General features: G+C 34.2%; 1 protein-coding gene across 3 annotated transcripts in view; it reads right to left on the minus strand.

Moving 5' to 3' along the window:
* Positions 1–20,488, minus strand: part of CHD1 (chromodomain helicase DNA binding protein 1) — an 89,527-nt gene that overhangs the window by 37,069 nt on the left and 31,970 nt on the right. For all 3 annotated transcript variants that reach the window (XM_049871418.1, XM_049871417.1, XM_049871423.1), the window contains exons 8-22: positions 19,155–19,380; positions 18,680–18,780; positions 18,296–18,474; positions 17,279–17,406; positions 16,062–16,278; positions 15,297–15,386; positions 13,874–14,064; positions 12,486–12,674; positions 10,211–10,373; positions 9,192–9,344; positions 6,318–6,389; positions 5,360–5,509; positions 2,290–2,438; positions 1,825–1,921; positions 1,649–1,744 (exon numbers count right to left, since the gene is read on the minus strand). In XM_049871418.1, the coding sequence (XP_049727375.1) occupies positions 1,649–1,744; positions 1,825–1,921; positions 2,290–2,438; positions 5,360–5,509; positions 6,318–6,389; positions 9,192–9,344; positions 10,211–10,373; positions 12,486–12,674; positions 13,874–14,064; positions 15,297–15,386; positions 16,062–16,278; positions 17,279–17,406; positions 18,296–18,474; positions 18,680–18,780; positions 19,155–19,380 (2,201 nt within the window). The remainder of the gene's footprint in view (positions 1–1,648; positions 1,745–1,824; positions 1,922–2,289; positions 2,439–5,359; positions 5,510–6,317; positions 6,390–9,191; positions 9,345–10,210; positions 10,374–12,485; positions 12,675–13,873; positions 14,065–15,296; positions 15,387–16,061; positions 16,279–17,278; positions 17,407–18,295; positions 18,475–18,679; positions 18,781–19,154; positions 19,381–20,488) is intronic.

The raw sequence follows: 20,488 nt of genomic DNA on the forward strand, positions 1-20,488 counted from the left end.
ACAAATTAGGGAAATTTTAATGAGCACTGTAAAAACTGTAATTATATTTTTATTTTTTTAGGGGGAAGAAGAGAGCATGCCAGAACAAGACAGTGAAATTTTAAAATTCTCAGGATACTGAATTGTGGACTAAACTAAATATGACTGCTTAACTATCTAGATCCATTTCGTCATTAGGTCAAAGTAGATCAGACCAAATGACTTCTTAGAATCCTTTTCCAAGAATGATACTCATTTACTTTACTGCTCAACAAAAAATTATAACTAAACAAAACTAGAGGAAGTTAACAGGACAAAAACAAGAAAAAAAAAAGCAATTTACACTATTAACAAGTATTAATTTATATTTCTGCAGGAATTACCAGACAAGTCCAACAACTACCAAGTGCTGTAGAACAATCCAATATTTTCACTTTTATGATTATAAAAACAGTACCTAAAGAGCTACTGACAGAGACAAGGAGCTCTTTGTGACCTTAAATGACTTAGGCTCCCTACACCCTAGTTTCCTCATTTCTTAAAAAAATAAGACAGTAACAGCACACTATTGTGAGGACTGGTCTCTAGGTGGTACAAATGGTTTGTGCTCTACTGCTAATTAAAGGTTGGTGGTTCAAACACACCCAGCAGTATCATGGAAGAAAAGGCCTACCCATCTGCTTCAGTTAAGATTATAGCCAAGAAATGCTGTGCAGCACGGCTTTACTGTTTTAACACATGGGTTCCGTCATAAATGGGAATCAACTCCATGGCAACTAACAACAACAGTATAACTTTATATATAGGAAAACAGTGTTCATTTAGCCATATCCAGAGTTGGTGCCAGTTTCAGAAGCCAGGGTTAATAATACCGCCTTCTCATCTATCTCCCTGCTTCAATTCTTGCTATTCTAGTCTGTCCTTCACACAGTAGCCTGAGTAATCCATTCAAATTATAAAACTTTTTGTTCATTGTTGTGTCCCTGTGTGAGGCACATTGAAGGGGCTCAATAAATATTTTTTGAAGAAACAAATGACATGAATTGATCCTTAAAAACTTCAGCTTATGAAAAACAGGATAAAGAAGAACTGGCTTCTTTAAATAACTGGCATTCAACTTACTCCATGCAATTAGTTGACTTACATCAGTTCAAGGCTCCTTGCAACTCTTTAGCACTTACCAACCCAGGTATATTTATAACTGTTAATATCTAGGAGCTTATTGTGCTTACTCTGGTTGATTTATCTGAATTTTCTTAGTTGTGATAACGCTTAATGTCAAAATCTGCTTCAATAAAAATCAGCTAAAGCCATCAGTAGTAAAAATCTAAATCAGAGAGATCATAGGCATTCATTTATTTATCGAAATATATGAGGACATGCTACTGGTCCAGCACCATTCTAGGTGCTAATTAGAAAGTAACACCTCCCTTTCCCCACTAAATGTAACTGTTCATAAATGATTTTATCCCTTCCAAATGAGGTTACTACTGATATGTTAGAACAAGGGAGAAAGCTTTTTGTACACAACAGTGAAATTTAAGAAAAAATGTTAAGAAACACATTTGTTTAAAAATTATTCTGCTAATTATGCTTAAAAAAAATAAGCTCAATAAACTTTAGCTCTGAAATTTATATGATTATTAAAAAAAAATTTTTTTAAATCTACCTTGAACTGGGAAAGTAATTCATCTCCAACAGTTAATGGGCCTGGTTCATTTTCATGAGTTTCAGCCCTCTTCAAGATTTCATCTATATCCATTTCCTGTAATTAGAAAGAAATCTTTATAGTCCCCTCCCTTCTATCAAACAGATGACATACATTCTGAGGCACGTTCTTCTTACCTGGGGCTCTTGTTCTTCTCCCTCAGGTTCTTTAAAAAGTTCTTCGGCACCAAACTTTAAAATGGCTGATAACTCTTCTTTATTAAAAGGAGTAGAACTGAAAACAGGAAGAACAAAAAGTACTGGACAGTTAAAAATATAACATTTACATAGAACTTTTGTTAATTGTTGACGTATCATCACCTTTGTAACAGGTAGGTATTAGTCAAAAAACTAATGAACCTAAAACCTAAAATTTAAAAGGGATTTTGTACAAGACCATAAAAACAGGCTGGTGAAACCAGGTATTGATTATATATGCTTTCTGACTAGAAATTAGTCCAGGGATTTAAAAAAAAAAAAAAAAAAATTACAATACCAAATATACCACTCACTTCAGTCACCTGCTTAGAGTGATATAACATTTCAAAAAAATGAGTTCAGTGTGACTATAAAATGACTTTTTTTTAATAGTAAAGTAACTACCTTGAAGGGGCAGAACCTGTGTGTAGTACTGTCTTCCCAGTTGTGTCCATTCTTTGAATCACGAGATGATCTAAAACCATTTTCTTTTTGGCTCTTTCAAGAATATCCTCTTCCACTGACCCCTTTGTAACTAGACGATAAATATTCACCTGTAAAAGAATGTATGTATGATTAAACATAAATCACAGCAAAAAAAAAAATTTTGTTTTATGAACTTGTAGTTCCAAACACTGGTACGCAGACTGTAGTGCATTAAGTTTTCACTGGTCAAAAGCAAAATAAAAATTAAAAAATATAGTAATATGTTCAAAGCTAAACTTCTCTAATTGAAAAGACTTATCAATGATTTTAAAAAAAAAAAAAAGTAGCTGCTGAGGCTGCTTATCTACAACAAAAACCCTCATGGGCTATCTCAGTTAACTGGCCTAGTAACATGTTTAGTGTTCAGTTCTATCCCCTAGTTTGTTGCACCGTGCCTGGGGACTTAAAAGTTTGCAAGCAGCTATCCGAGGCACAACGAGTGGTCTCTCTTCACCTGCAGAAACACAGCAGTGTCAGGAATGAGAGGAAGATATGCAACGCGTTGGTAATTGCCTCCATGAACAACTGCCTCCTTTGCCATTAGACCAGAAGAACTGGATGGTGCCTAGCTACCATTACTGAATATTTTGATCAAAGATTCCATAGAAAATTCCTGATCAAAATGGGAGAAAGATAGAACAGAATTTCAAAATATAGAAAAGAATTTCAAGTTCTCATGAACTCCAGGCTTCCTGGAGTCATGAAGGTTGGATGAACTCCTGAAACTATTGCTCTGAGATAATCTTTAAACCTTAAACAAAAATATCCCCTGAATTCTTCTAAAAGCCAAACAATTAAAAAAAAAAAAATTTTTTTTAACTATTAAAAAATGTCTGCCTTGAGCATTATGCTCTTTTAAGAACTATCTATATGGGATCAAATTGACAACAGCAACTCCAAAGATTAGATAGAAATGTTAGGGGGCAGTCAGTTGATGTCAATGGGGGAGGAACAACTCAGAAGAGGAGGGTGAGAATGGCTGCACAAGTCGAAAAATGTAACCAGTCACTGAATTGCAGATGTAGAAACTGCTGAATTGGTGTTATATTTTCCTGTGTATATTCTTAGAAACAATAAAGTAAATAAAAATTAAAAAAAAAAAAAAGATTTATTTTGACACTATGTCCTGCCTTCTTACATCTCGATTAAAAGATTTTACTTCTTTATTGTTTTTATAAAGAAGTGATAACAATTTTTAAAATATCTGGGGTAAAAGAAAAAAAAAAGGCAAACTTTTGACTACCTTATGCTCATTTCTCTCAGTTCTGATTAATGTTTTCATCACTCTGTATAACCCAAATTTCTAAGATCCACTCCCCAAAAGCCGGTGAAGAAGCCCTATTATAAAACAAAGCTTTCCAAAATTGGAAAGAATTGATATGAGGTAATCTTGCCTTATTTCTCAAGGCCAGTAGTTCTCTATGAAAAAGTACCACCATATAGGGATATTCGGGAAATCTGTGGGGATATTTTTAGTTTTCACAATGATTAAGTGGCTCTGCCAGCATTTAGTGTGCAGGGACTTGGGGTATTAGACGCTCTGCATTAAACTGGATATTCTAGAAAAATGAAGAATTATCCTGTGTCTTTCAAGTGGTCATAATTCTAAATTGAGTCTAAATTCTATTAATATAAACACAAAGCATTTTTGCAAGTTTTCAATACACACTGATTTTTTTCAGAATTTCAACTACCATGTAAATCAGTAGATAAAATGACTACTGTTTTATTTGAATCTTATCATTTCTAAACGCTTGTTGTACTGGCATTGCCGATAAAATCCATCTATATCAGTCTTCATCTGTAGTTACTGTATGCAATTATTCAACAGGAGGTATGAGACTCCTTTTGTCAGATTTAGAACCAAATGTCACTAAAATAACAGGCACATGAAGCATAGGAATTTTCCTGTATTTCATTAATAATAATGAAGAACGTATCTCATGAATAATAAAAATGCAATTCATATTTACATGTTTTCAAGCACAGTAAGAAATCTGCATTTGCATTATTTTACAACTTTATTCAGATATTGTTCCAAGAGGTCTGCCATGTCTCTAGTGTCTTGCCTTACCAATTTTTTCCCCAATCTATCCTTTGCTTCCTACCACCTATTGGAAAATATGGTGGTGAAAGTTTTTAAGTAGTATATAGACAGAATGTAGGTCTTGTTGAAATTTTAATATATGAGATGCCTGTTCAGTGTAATTAATCACTATTCCCTATCCCATGTCACAACACAGGGATATTTTGACTCTTCACATATATATATATATTATGCCCAGCTCACTTACGAGAATATCATACTTCCTCACTTTCTCCTCTTCACCATCGTGCAATTTATCTTGGCATGTTATCCCTACTTCAGTTCAAGTTATTTCTTTTTTATAATGTAAAAATAACTGTTATTACCTAATAAAAAACTTTATTCTCCTGTACACAGACATACCTCTGTTCTTTCCTTCTTCTGCACCTCTTATGGAGAATGAGTACTACTCTTATTCTCTCAAATCTAAAGTTATTCTTTACACTGTAGTATAATCACACACACTGAAATAAATTATTTTTAAAATGAATAATTTTCATTTTCCCCAGACTGTTTTAACTAAACTATAAAGTAAGACTTTTTTTATGCAGAGTACTGTAAATACATGGACAAAATACCTGTTAACAGAAAGCTAGCATTGTGGCAATCAAAAATTCCCTCAAGAGTTAAAATAAGCAAATGAAGTCATTTTAAAGTTTTATACTGAATGAAAAACATTACACTCTACACTAGTAAATTAAATATATGCTCAAAAAGGAGTGCACAATTCTATTTAGGCATAGTATTCTTAGTTCTGTCAGACTCCCCAGGTGATTTTGGTAAACCGAGTTCTCCTCAGTATTCATCTATTAGACCACGTTCCAACAATTTTCATAAGATAAACCAAAATCACTTCCAAACACTGATTATAAAGAATATTTCAAAAGAGCAAATTAAGAATACCTGTTTCTTCTGCCCAATTCGATGAGCTCTAGCCTGTGCCTGAAGATCATTTTGTGGATTCCAATCAGAATCAAATATAACAACAGTGTCAGCAGAGGCTAAGTTAATTCCTAGGCCTCCAGCTCTTGTGGAAAGCAAAAAGCAGAAATCCTGTAAGGAATTACAAACAAGCAAGATTTGAAAGTCTTCTAAACTATGATTGTGAATAACAAAAATGAAAAAGATTTTACAATTAATTTCCTGAATTTTAAAAGCAATTCACAAATAAAACTAAAAGGTAGTTTAAAAACGTAACTAATATATAAACCTCTGCCTAAACTGATCAACAAGAAAGGATTCCAAAATGCAAATAAACATAGGAATAACTAACAGCAAATTCAATACAGTGGTTAACCTCTGCCTAAACTGATCAACAAGAAAGGATTCCAAAATGCAAATAAACATGGGAATAACTAACAGCAAATTCAATACAGTGGTTACTTCTAGTGAAATGAGAGGGGGTGGAATATGAGCGGGATGTGGCCTCAACTGCATCTGCAGATTTTCTCTCTTTAAAAAGTAAAAGGCACATACACAAAAGAATCCTAAATGAAAATGGGCTCATTTATTCTGTTCTATGCTAAAATAGTAAAATGTAGATTTCTTCAGCTTTAACTGCCGTTGAGTCGATTCTGACTCACAGTGACCCTACAGGACAGAATAGGAAAAAAAAAAAATTACAGGACAGAGAACTGCCCCATAAAGTTTCCAAGGAGCGCCTGGTGGATTCAAACTGCTCACCTCCTGGTTAGCAGGTGTAGCACTTAACCATTACGCCACCAGGGTTTCTGATTTAAGATATAACAGTAATTAAAAAATCTCATTTTCAGTTTAAAATGGGCTAGCAAAAATAAGACTCTTTATTAAGCTACAATTATAACTAAAACAAAACAATTCACATTTTTTAAAGCATTCATACCTCTGATCCTTCAGCATTAAAATGATCCAGAGCCTGTTTTCTCAGCTCCCCTTTTATTGATCCATCTAATCTCTAAAATAAAACACATTAAAATATGTATATAAGAGTCAATTAAAAGCAATTATGAAATGAGTATGAGAGTGTGGCATGCCCTTCACTAAGACTATATGAGTAGAATATCCTTAAAAACAAAAAACCAAAAATATACTTAGGCAGTAAAATAAATTATGCCAGGGCCCATGCTCAGGCATTCCACGGCCAGAGTCCATGTACTTAATCATGAAGACAATTTCTCCAACAGCAAGTATTTTGACTTATTGTAGGAATACCAACAATGAAAAGTTCAGAGCAAATGTGAATCCTGTTGTGATGGCTAATTTTATGACAATTTGGTTAGGCTTTTGGTTCCTTTTGGTTGTCTGGCTGAACACTAGTCTAAGTGCTGTTATGGAGTGTTTAAGTCAGCTGGTCTTAGTACAGTTTCTTCCATTGCATTACATGTAATGCAATGTAATAACCTTCCAAAATGCCATCTAATGTAATATAATGAATCAATCAATTGATGTCACACCAGTGTGGGGTAGATCCTAAACCTATTTGCTTCTAAGTTATAAAAACACAGACACAGAAACACACACGGGAAAAGAGACGACATGTGAGGGTCATCTATAACCAAAGGAATGCCAAGGATCATCAGTAGACACCAGAACTAGAAGAAGGCTTGCTGAAGGAATGGGCATGGCCAAGACCCTGATTCTAACCTTCAGCCTCCAGAACTTTAAAAAAAATAAACTTCTGTTTTTTAAAACCACTCATTTGTGACATTTGTGTTATGGCAGAACTAGGTAACTGTCAATGGAAAAAGTCAAATACTTATTAAAACATCAACATTTGGATAAAATGAGTAATACAAAAGGAGATTAGAGCACTGGCTATTACAATTTTCTGCCTGAGATCCATTGTAAGAAATGTGTTTCACATGTTAAGAGGATATGCTTATTTATAAACATGATACAAGTTTTTGATGTACTGTGATATACTTTCATATTTTATATTTCTTTTTTTTTAATGTTGCTAAGACTCATTAAACTGATTTTCAAAAACATTAAGAGGTCAAAATCCAGTTTAAAAAACACTGATAAGGTACAGTGTTTTTCAAAGTGTGGTTACTGGACCAACAGCCACCAATGCTACTTGAGAACTTGCTGGCAATTCTCCACCCCAGACCTCCTGAATCACAAACTGCAGGGAGTCCAGCAAAAACCCTCCAGTTGATTCTGATGTACAGTGAAGTTTAAGAATCACTGGTTAAGAGCATCATGGGTTCCATTCAAGCAACCTATGTTTGAGTATCTTATTCACTGGGTGACCCGGGCAAAGGATTTGACTTCTCTTCATGTCAGTTTCCACCTGCCTCGGTAAAATGGATGTAATGGTAGTATCTCATTTATATAGATAATTCAAAGAACATAGGAAAGCACTAAGAACCTTGCATATACTGAGTGCCTAGTAAATACTACTTATTATTTTCATTTTAATTATAGTAACTTCTTAATTATTAAATGGTTATAGGCTAGAAACAACTTGCCTACTATGATCCATGCATTAAACTGATGCATTAAACTAATATTTTGGGAAGCTATATGTTGATGTTTTCTTGGTTATTACATAAATTATTAACTAAATATGAAAAAGAACATTTTAAATAATTTATTCTCAGTGGTGTTGGTCTAAGTGAAATGGTCAATGGAAATTGGTCTGAATTGTCACCTATTATACCAAGTAGGGAAACAAAATATCTAAAATAGAAAAAAAAAAGGTTTTTTCACAAATACGGAAATTATAATTAGCTAAAAACATTAAAACTAGTGGTATATTATTTATTGAGGCATGTTCTAACCAAAAGAAAGTAAAAAATTATTCTCTCTGAAAGTAATGTGGAACACGAAGGGACTGGGACAGGTAACTGGCACTCAAACACTATTTTTTGTTTGACCATGTACATATAACAATCTGTTTAAAAGCAAACCAAGAAACCTCAAATAATGATATTTTTTCTTTTTCCTCCAAATAACTACATACGTATTTATCATGTTCATATCACTAAACATTTGTCTTCTGCAGCACTCGCCGGAGTTATAAAGTTATATTTGCAGTTACTTGACTAATATATCTCCCACATCAGGTTGTAAACGCCAACTGAACAAGAATTATGTGTGCTGACCCCATCGTTATAATTCTAAATAAATGCAGCATAAGTCCATTTTGTTCTTTGGTAACTTCCCTGAAGTCATCTAGTTTTATTCAACCACCTATGCATTAGAAGAACTACGAACACATCAATCATCAGAATCTGCAGCGGTCTTTGTAGCATTCCCAAGAACTGCTCTTTCTGTTCCTCTGGTGGAGGCAGTGTGGGGGGGGGGGGGCAGGGAGGGGCTCTATTCTTCTATTTTCCTTCCTCAGACTAAAGCCCAATATATGAAGTTGCCCTTTTAGATTTGTTACATCACTGAAATTCTACCTTAGTCCAGTGTTTTTTTTTTTTTTTGGTAAATTTTTATTGTGCATTAGGTTTCCGTCCAGTTTTAAAAATATAAAGCAAGCATAGAAAAAAAGAGAAATACAGAATTAAAAGAAAATAAAAATTAGAGAAAAGAAAAATTGCTTTGCTGCTAAATAAAAAGTCAAGAAAGAAAAATGGGAACGATAACAAGTAGCAGAATTTTTTTTAGCAGGTGTAATTCTTGAAAAGTATGGCTTATATAAAATCTGCACTTCATTTATAAAATAATTTCAAAGATTATTTTGTAGAACATGCTCAGGAATTAAATGAAATTTTAAATCAATAACAAAGACAAAATTAATGCTTACTTGAAATGGGAATTGACGATATTTCAAATATTCTGCAAGTATATCTAACATCCGCACCATTTGAGAAAAAATAAGAACTCTATTGCCTCGTTCTCTTAGGCGAATTAACAGCTTGTCGAGAAGGATCAATTTTCCACTACTTCGGATTAAGTGCTAAGGAAACAATAAATCATAACTGTTGTAACATGTTAAAAGAACCAATGAAATGAAACAAGTGCTCCATTTAACACTTCAGTTGCTTTAACTATTTTAAACTGAGGTTTTAAATTTCCATAATGTTGGAAAGAGCTTATTTCAGTTTTTAAAATTCTCTAGGCCCTTTTCCATTTTGTTCTATGACTTAAGCTAAAGCTTTGCTAGCCATTCAGCGCCTAGGTTTTTGTATTTTCAGGAACAAAAACGTTACTGTTTCACTTTATTTGCTAGTTATTACACTCTTTCTCTAAAAATCTTAGTTGAAAAACAGATACCCTAGAGGCAGCAGCAGCTAAGCAGCCAAAAGTCTGAAGAGTACACAGTGTCCTCTAATTTACATGTACTAAAATCACTGGTCCTAGCACTTCACTGCACTGCTGTAGCTGGATAGCAGTTGTGCCTTCACCTTTCTAATCTATCTTCCGGAACTAATGAGAAGGGTAAAACCCAAAGTCAAGATGTCTTCCTGACTACCATTTGCCATACCTCAAATTCCGGATAATCGCTATCAGTGACGTGCAATCCCAATATTGAAATTTTTCCTTTTCACGATTAAGAGTATGCTAACGAATTTTTGCCAGAAAATTACTACAGTCCACGGTTAGAAAAATTCTTAGAAAATTGATTAAATTAATCAATTTGACAAATTATAATTTTAAAAGATTTTTATAAAGACAAAAACAGATGATTATTTTAGTGCACCATTAACCGAAAAGAACTTCTAGATAATATATTAAAGCACTGTGCCATTTTCATTTATAACTAAAATAAAAACTTGTAGAATTCTGCTTTACCACAAACTAACAATATTTAAAAATTCTTACTTGTAAGGCCTCCTGTTTATTATAGAATTCATTATTATCTGGTGGTTTAATGAGGTAGCAATGGTTACAACATTTCTTTAGCTCCATCATAATGTTCAAAAAGCCTGAGGTACTGCCCTTGGAACCTTTACTGAGGGCTTTGTAATTTCTAGTTAAAATCCATCTTAAAAAAAGAACAACAAACAAAAATCATGAAAATAATGTTTAGCAAAACAAAGTTAATTCTAAAACCATAAAAAACAATCTAGCACCAAAGTAAAATTACATTATTATGAAATTTGCAATGGATACACAATGGACCAAATCTTGTTCATCAGACTTACACCAAAACCAAACCAAACCTTTTGCCATTGAGTTGATTCCAACTCACAGTGACCCTGTAGGATAGAGCAGAACTGCCACACTGGGTTTCCAAGGCTGTAATTTTTTTTTTTTTTTAAATGAAGCAGACTGCCACATCTTTCTTTCACATAGCGGTTGGTGGGTTCAAACTGCTAACCTTTTGGTTAGCAGCCAAGTGCTTAATCACTGCACCACTAGGGCTCCTTCATTAGACTGAAAACACATATATTGTTATCTGAACCATAACTATACATAGAAAAAGCTTAATGTAACAGAGTAAGTAGACGGTATTGTGAGAAAAAGATGGTCAACTGTATCATCTAAACTTTCTTATTCAGAAGTACGAATTTCACGTATTAGATAGCTAATTAAATTTTGCACAGACCTAAAAGAAACCTCATGAGGATACTTGCTTTAGCCACTGCCTTTTCTAAATTATAATTACACAATACATACGCAACTTAGAGCAATTTTTTTTGGTGGTACTGTTTGGCTTCAAACTATATATAACTCTTTCTCTTACCATGACCTGTTTTCTCTTCTACCACCTTTTATTTTCATTCTTTCTACAAGGTTAGTATTGCAAGTGGTTTGAAAGGGCCAACTATCTAGTGCACATGTCCTTTCATTATTTTTTACCACGTTATTTAGCATTCCCTTAAAACCAGAACAGAATGTAAAATGGTACCCAACACGGACAATAATCAATGGCATAGGAGGTAGCCAGGGTTTAAAATTGAATCTGAATAAGCATCTGGATCTACGTACCAACTTATAGGAAATCCAAATGACATGTTAAACTACACTCGAAGAACGCAAATTGCAAAATCTAGATTGTGGGGAAATTCTACAAGACAAGTCTGTTTTGTCAAATAAATTTTAAGGGAAAAAGAAAAAGAGTAGAGCATCTACAATTGCCATATATGGACCTTATTTCAATCTTGGTTCAAGGAATCTTAAAACAAAGATGTTTGAGACAATGAGGGAAAACATTAACATTGATATTAAGGAATTATTATATTTATGGATAAAACAATTTTACATCTAACTTGTCTCAAAACGGTAAGGGGTAGGGAAGCAATAAGATTGGCCATGAGTTGAAAATTTCCCTGAGTGATGGGGACATGGGAGTTTATTATATTATCCAATTTTTGCACATGTTTGAAATTTTCCATAATACCAAAAAACCAAATCTGTTGCCTCTGAGTCAATCCTGACTCACCGTGACCCTACAAGACACAGTCTCCAAAGAGTGCCTGGTGGATTCGAACTGCCAACCTTTTGATTAGCAGCCGTAGCTCTTAACCACTATGCCACCAGGGTTTCCATTTGAAATTTTCCATAATAAAGATCTACAAATTACACAGTACATGTATTTTTTAAATGTTTGGCATTTAACAGAGCTAACTATAAAATATAATTTTCTCAGAATTAAAATGCATGTGGCAGTGTATTTATGTAATTAAATGTTTAAATCAATATGAAGACATACTCATTTTTAACTTTTTGAGAAATGTTACTAGAGTTAGCATACATAGTTTATACAAGTTATAACCTATTACTATTTTTTAAAAAGCAGAGGGGCCTAAAATTTTAAGTTTTTTTCTTCTGACCTCCCTCTCTATCAGCATATAACGGTAAAAATTACATAATAATATCTTAGTCTCGCAGAAATCCTAACACTTAAAAGAACCCTCTACAAAGTAACAGAGTACAGTATGGAGGACAGTCATTAACGGTGAGCAAGAAGATGAAAAATTTAGTCTTATGTAAGCCATTAAATCTCTGTGCCCCATTCTGGTGTAAAATAAACTTGTTCCAAAATTCAACAAATTGTACTGCTCTAAGACCTTGGGGGGAGGGGTGTTATGAGGACAAGGACAGAGGGGGGTTTAGAATTATATGTTCAGAATGTGCTCTATGTATAGCTTACTTGTAATATTGTTTCTGTAAAGCACTCATTTCCATTCGTAAAATCTGTTCAACCTTGGCAGGAAGAGATTTTTCCACATCTTTCTTAACTCTGCGTAATAGGAATGGCTCAAGCTCCTTGTGGAGACTGGCATAACCATACTCTCTCCCTTTGCCGTGTTCTTCTTCAAAATCTTCCCAGGAAGAAAACCTTTAAAATTTAAGAAAACAGAAGAATTACTGAAAAGAGTTAAACTGCCTAATGAGATTTTTCAGGTCAGTCATTGTATTATAGGGCCTAAAATTCTTTGTGCTGCCTTGACATCTCTGAGACTTAGAGAGCCCCAAAGTCTAAACCCTGAGTTCCCCTATTCTCACCAGGTATGTTTCCTACCCATTGGGAAAGGCTCCTAAACTGGTTAGTTCCACTATCAGATCAGCTGCACACCACTTGGTCCCAAGCCTAATAGGTTTTTTACTTTCCTGCCAGTCCACGAAATTATTGAAACAAGCCAATCATATCCTTCTGCGAGAACCAGGGGACACTTCATCCACTTGTTACTACAAAGTCTCTGCCCCTGCTTGTTCATTCTGCTACCAAGAGCAACCCCCATGGCACACAGTGTGTTCCATTCCCAGGCTGTGAGTACACGTGAATAACAAACTGCTGTAAATCTCACCTGCCCAGTATTAGGTGTCATGTGTTTGGCCATCACCAGAACCCTTGGGTGGGACTCCTTCCTTCACCAAGAGGGTGAAGAGACGAACAAAAGGGCCATATGTAAACAAAATATAGATTTTTGGGGGGAAAAAATTAGCTAAGTAAAATTCAATTTCTGTAACTTCTATGCTACTACTACAAGCTTTCCTTTCTAAGAAATTCATGATATATGTATTTTAAAATGAGATAAAATATAAGCAACAGTTTTATAAAAGTTATTAATTCTTCATGAGATAAATGAAGATGATGTATTTTCAAGTATGGGAGTAATGACCACCAAAGTATTTTTCAAAAAATATATTTCTAAAGTTCTGAATCTATTAACAGAGAATATGTATGTGATTTTGAACGAGTTATTTAACTGTGTCTAATCTAGTTTTTCTCATTTAGAAAATGGGATTACCAGCACCTTGCTCTTGTTGTTACTGCTACTATGAATGACTCGTTTTTTCAGTTTTTAAAAGAAGGGAACATTTTGAACACAGGCAAATCAACTGTTGAAACTCATCACACATGGCTTATTCACAAAAATCAAATATTCCACCCCAGTTCCTCCCCACCTACTTCTCAATAACCTGTGACCCAATGTTTCAGGGCAATAAATCTTATTACCTACACTAATTACTTCCCTCCTCAACATTAGCACACAAAATTATGATTACAATTACATATCTCAAAATTTGTCTTACTTTTCTGGCATAATGAAATGTAGCAAAGACCACAGCTCTTTGAGGGAGTTTTGTAGAGGAGTTCCAGTGATAAGGAGACGGTGATTGGACTTAAAGTCTATTAAAGTTTTATACAGAAGGGAGTCATCATTCTTTAATCGATGTGCTTCATCTACACCTATAAATGCCCAATTCAGACCTCCAAGGAATGCCTTAAAATGAAGAGAATAACACAGTTAATATTTTCAGAGAAAAATAGCCTTCCCATTTGAGCTGAACACAAATTATTCTAAAGTGAAGCAACTTAAAATTAAAAATAAACTTATGTCTAATTTTCAAATAAAAAAACTATATATTATTTCAAGATTTATCGGAATCCTCAAGTCAAAGTAATAACATGCAAAACAGAGTTTCTAGAAAACAGAATAGAGGACTCTGTTAATGTGAATTTGGGGAAAACATATTTGGAACAGTATCTTACTTCAAGTGTAATATAATCTACTGTAATCCGTTTATGGACTTGTATGATCTCTACAGGTTTACTACAAGCATAGTGAGACTTTCATCTCATGTACTTTGGACAAGTTATCAGGATGGATCAGTCCCTGAAGGACATCATGCTTGGTAAAGCAGAGGGTCAATGAAAGAGAGGAAGACCCTCAGTGAGATGGACTGACACAGTGGCTGCAACAGTGAACTCAAGCATAACGACGACTGTGAGGATGGCACAGGACGGCGCAGTGTTTCGTTCTGTTGTACATAGGGTCACTATGAGTCAAAACCGACTCAATGGCCCCTAACAACAACACAGGGTCACTACTATGAGTCAGAATTGACTCGATGGCAACAGTTTTGGTTTGGTTTTTATACATAAACTTGAGTCTTTAACTTAAGACAGGCCTGTTTTAATAGCTACATGACCTTAGCAAGGTCATTAACCTCTTTGAGCCTTGATTTTTCTTTTCAATAAAGTAGGGATAGCAAAATATCTTATAAAATAGATGGGAGAATTAAATGAGAAAATAGCTATAAAGCATTTAGCACAGTTTTTCACATAGTGCTAACTTAACTGTTAGGCATGTTTCACTCTTTAAAGAGCACACATTTTAATGAATTCAACAGAAAATTCATTAAAAATTATAGTAACAGTATCATTTAAAAGTCAGGAAGTAGCAAACTTTTTCTGTAAAGGCCAGGTGATAAATATTTTAGGCTTTCCAGGCCAATACATGGTATCTGTCACATATTCTTCAGTTTGTTTTATAACCATTTAAAAATGTAAAAACCATTCTTAGCACAAGGTCCATAAAACATAGATTGGGTTTGGCCTACCGGCTATAGCTGTGGGCCCCTAATTTAAATTGTCCTCTCATCCTCTCCACAACATATGGTAAAAGAAAAACTGATACACCAGCCCCCCCCGAAAAAAATAGGTACTACATACCTTATCCTTCAATAAAATTTCATAAGTTGTTAACAGTATATTAAATTTTAACCTCTTAGTCTGGGGATGCATCCATTCATGTGTTCTTATCTACCGAGAAATTATAAGACAAACATTAAGGCAAATTATACTTTTATTTGAATATCTAAAATAAAATAAAAATCCATTCAACATACACATATACCTTATATATGTTATGCAATAAATCTGTTAACTCTATATAGTCTAACATGCTATGTGGTTCTTACTGAACACATAAAGTAAGTACAAAAGCATATCAAAACTTTCTTTAAATAAAATTAAACATGTTTTTAGTATGCACTTTTCACTGAAGAAAGTTTTTTTTTTTTTTTTAACAAAACACAAGTGATAATTCATTTAATAACATGACATTTATGGAAGAAATAATGATGTCTGGGGTTTGCGTCACAATAACTGGGAGGGGGGTATTGTGTTGAAGTACAGATAAAACAAAACTGGCCATGGGGTATAAACTGATGCTGGAGAATGGGTACATGGGGGTTTATATTACACTCTTCTGTCTGCTTCCATGTATATTAGAAACTTGCATTAAAAAGTTAAAATACATATATAAAAAGTAACACTAAACCAAATATTGATTCTTATTATAGCCAGTTAAATGTGCAGTTAAACTTGCACTTACTTTGTGACAGGTATTATGGTAGAGACTGAGATATTTAAAGACAAATGAAATATCTGTTCAAATATGGCTAGATTTCTAAATTTGTAGGGAAAACAACTTACCATATTTCTGCTGTTAATGTCACCTAAATAAACCACAGCATTCATTTGAGATGCCCATGTCTGAATCTCCCTTTGCCAGGAAGTGAGAGTAGAGAGTGGAACTACTAACAGAAAAGGTCCGTATAACTGATGTTCGTGAAACAAATAATTCAGAAATGAGATTGTCTGTATTGTTTTTCCAAGGCCCATTTCATCAGCAAGTATGCAACTATTTCCTCTAGAAAGTTAAAAAAAATTATGAATGCAATGAAGATTCAAATTCACAAAGAAACCCTTTTACATAAAACATGTACAAATGTATATAAACATTTAAATAAAATCAATCTGATCAGTATTATACACAAATGCCACTTTCATTACTATAAATAATAAATGTAAAGGCCCCTAGCAAAGAGCTATTTAATAAATCACCAATGGTTTAGAAAAAATAAGCTGGGCTCACTGTTTTAAGCCAGAATAGATTTAAAGATCAACAATAATGTCTTTAATCAATTATAATGCTGAGAACACAACCCATCTATTAGCTGTCAAGTCCAACTATACTAAATAAGTACGAAGTATGTGGGAGCGGTGAAGGAAGGAAATACATAATTAAAAAAAAAAAAACCCACAGCTACGGTAGAGTTTTAGAAAAAAGAAAACTGCACCTGAGTCATCTATATTTGGGTATCATTTCCAAGAGTAGTGTGAGGGTCATAACAAACCCAAACCAGTTGCTGTTGAGTTGATTCCGACTCGTAGTGACCCTATAGGACATAGCAGAACTGCCCCATAGGGTTTCCAAGGAGCGGGTGTTGGATTCGAACTGCTGACCTTTTGGTTAGCAGTCGAGCTCTTAACTACTAGGCCACCAGGGCTGACAGCCCCACAAGACAGAAAGAAGTAGTGGTTCTAAACAGGAATTAGAAATAACTAGGAGGAAGACAAATAGTGCAGTGCGGGGTGAGAATGTATATACATTATTATTTTAAGTTTAATAAAAGCATTTAAGCACAGCAACAGTCAAACAGGTTAATCTCAAATTCCACTGGATTTTTTTCCTAGTATGTATAATATTGTTTATATATACTAAGAAATACAAAAACTTCCATATCAAATGCAAAAAGGTCTTATTCTTCTTTTAGTGTAAATTTTTACAACTGTATTTTCATTCTAAATCCTCTATTTGTGAAATTCTTACCCTCTCAAATTAAATAGAAGATTCAAAATATACTTACTTGCACCAAGAATGAGCAAGCCAATTTAAACCATTCAGCTGATAATCTCTTAATTCTAAACCCTCATGTCCTCCAATATAGGATGGTTGCTTCTTCAGGGCTACAAACCTTGGCCTTTGTTTTAATACCTTTAGTAGAAATAAATATTAACATGTAGAATTATTAAACATAAGGAATGATCTTAAGATCTCTTAAGAGATGGAAATGGCTTTCGCCGTAAATTTTGAAATTTTCAACTTAAATCATCAACTTCAGAGATTCAATGACTCAAAATATAGCTGAGAATCCAGTCCAAAAAAAAAATGTTTTCAGTAACTGTAATAAGAAAGTAGAACAAAATATTTTGCCTTCTCTATTTGGACAAAAAAAAAAAGATACAGGTAACTAAGTTACTGCTGAAATACATGGGTCCCTTAGATATCCTACCACCACAGGCAAAAGATATATTAAAGTCATTGGTAACCACTGACCTGGAAATAAAACCATGAAACTGGCTTAGCTTTCCCTTCAATCCTGATTTATGTATTACCATATGAATTTAATCGAATCTTGTAATAAGAAAAGAAGTTCTAGTAGCATATAGGTCTCAAAACTATGGTAAAAACTTTAGGTATAGTAAGAAGACCTTGTACTATTAGGCAGAGCAGCGTAGATACTTGCTTACAGATTTATCCTTCCTCTCCTATTTTCAAAGAAAATATCAACTACCTTTTAAACCAAGTTTGTAAGTCTGGTTTTCAAAGTATTTTCACTATTTGTTCCCCCCACCCCACTCCCCACCACCACCACCACCAATTTATCTTTCTGACCTAATTCTACTCACCAAGGCCAAAAGACAGTGCCACGCTTAAGAATAATCACACAGCAATTACAGGAAAATCATTTCCTGTAAGATTTACCAACCAAGCAGTACTCTCCATTAGCCTATCTGAAATAAGGCCCCAACTCTCTATTTGGGCTTATAATACTTATAATGCATAAATACATTTTCAATAATTAAGAATGTCAAATACTCACTTTACAATCTTTAAAAGGAGTGGTTTTTGATTGATTTCTGCTAAAATACTCATCTATACATGCTTGAAACTTTTTGGAAATGAGAGCTCCATCTTCCCAGCTGCACTCTGAGTATGGAAGGCCCTGCCATTTGCAATAATAATCAGGATAACCAGCTGCTGATTTTTGATTGGAATGAGCTGTAAAATAAATTGGGTACTTACTTCACTTCTTTTACATATAATCTTATCATAGGAATAACTCTTAAAGATTAAACAAGTAAAACTTACTGTCTATAATACTCTAGTAAGAACAAGCTACTGTGTTTGATGTGTAAGCAATAAATTAATTTTTTCAGATGATTTCAAGAGTAAAACGGTAAAAGTTGGATTGTTTATTACTAACCAATTATTCGCTCCACTATTTGATACTGTTTGTGTAGATCATCTGTAAGTTCTTGCTGGCAATTATAATATTCCACATCTTCTGGAGATGCATTTTTTAACCTGAAAGATTACACTCATTAATCCAGAAATACTTCAAAATCTCCCCTAAATCACCAATTCCCTAAAACACTATCTGTAGCACAAAACCTCCCATTGTGCCACTTATGTGAGCCAAGTTTGAAGAATGAAGAAACTGAAACAGAAATAAAGCAAAACATCATTATTTAACCCCAAAATTTTTAATTTATAATCTATAAGACATTCTACATGTTATCAAGAAGAGGTTTAGATATGGCTACCCCTAAGAGTTTTAATTTGAGGTGAATAGTCCGATAGATAAATAACTGTATTAGACTGTCATTTGAATCTTGACTATGTATTTTTTATCAGTAAAAAAAAAAAAAAAAGCTTACTACGGTATAAAGCACATTTACCATCTTTTTGTTTCCTGATCTTTTTTCTTATAATTATCCAATTTTTTCATTCCTCTAACATTCTGCTGCTTAAGGGTTTCTTCTGTCTCCCAAGTATTATGGATATGGGACCATCCTTTCCATTTAATTAAATACTGGATTTCTCCCGGTTCCTTGTTTTTTTCAAATCCTGCATTTGGGTCACCATCTGCTTCAACTGCATAGATGGTTGTTGTAGCACCAGTAGCTGAAAGCAAAGCACAAGTCTTTCCTTGTAATTCTGTATTAGGATTATCACCTTAAAATAGAAAAACTCAAGTATATTAACACAAAAAGATGTACTCTCTCAAGTAATTACATGAATAGCAGGGTACAGGAATTTATGGAAAGTTATATAACACATATATTAAAAAAAAAACTCCATCTTTGAAAAACTTTACAATCAGACATTTAGAACTGCAAAGACTTTAATAAATTACCTAATTTTGTCCCCTCAGTTTTAAAATTAGGAAAAACCAAAACTAGAAGACAGTGGCACATCTAGGATAATAGAAAAATTATAGAAACATTATGATAACTGATGTTTGGGAAATCACTGACTGGAAATTAAAATAATAAAAAAGTCATCTTTAAAAACATTTCAAAATAAAAATAGCCTACATATTTGAGATAGAAGGTGTGGTGAAATGAGTTCTTTTGTGTGGCCTTTTGCCTTGGTTCTTTGGAAAAACAGCTTGAGATTTTTCCCCTAGGCTCTGAGGGTTACCTTTGCGCCCTAGTTTCCTACCCTAGAGTGTTTGTTCCTTTTGCTAGGTTGATTGGCATTTCCAGGGTGAGCTGTAAACTATTTGGTTTGATACATTTGTATCCAGTCCTGGGCTGCAGCCTACCCTGTGATTGGTATGTATCTCACAGGGACTGCTCAGTGGGCTATGCAAATAAGGTGAGTTGTATCCTACTATGCAAATGAAGTGTCTGTGGCCTACCAAAAGTGGATTTCTCAGTTTGTGGCCCTAGTGGGAGTACCATGCCTTGAAATTGATAATGAGTTTGTACATTTAAGCAACCAGCCCCAGAGATTTTTGAGACAGAAAGAGAAGCAGAAGGAAGACAGAAGCAGCAGAAAGGGAGAGCAGGGGCAAGAAACCTCCTAAAAGAGCTATAACAAGGGTCAAGGGGTGTAACACTGAAGATGGTGATAGGCCCGTAAGAGGTCCATTGGCAGAGCTAGTGGCAACAGACAACAAGGCCAAGAGGAGCTTGTCCTGAGGGGGCTGAGTGGGGGCCTACACAGCCAAGAGGAGCTAAAAGAGCTGTTCTGCAGTGAAGAAGGGAGACTTTGCCTACATGCTTCC

Source organism: Elephas maximus, chromosome 2, assembly GCF_024166365.1.
Source record: "Elephas maximus indicus isolate mEleMax1 chromosome 2, mEleMax1 primary haplotype, whole genome shotgun sequence".
Taxonomy (NCBI): domain Eukaryota; kingdom Metazoa; phylum Chordata; class Mammalia; order Proboscidea; family Elephantidae; genus Elephas; species Elephas maximus.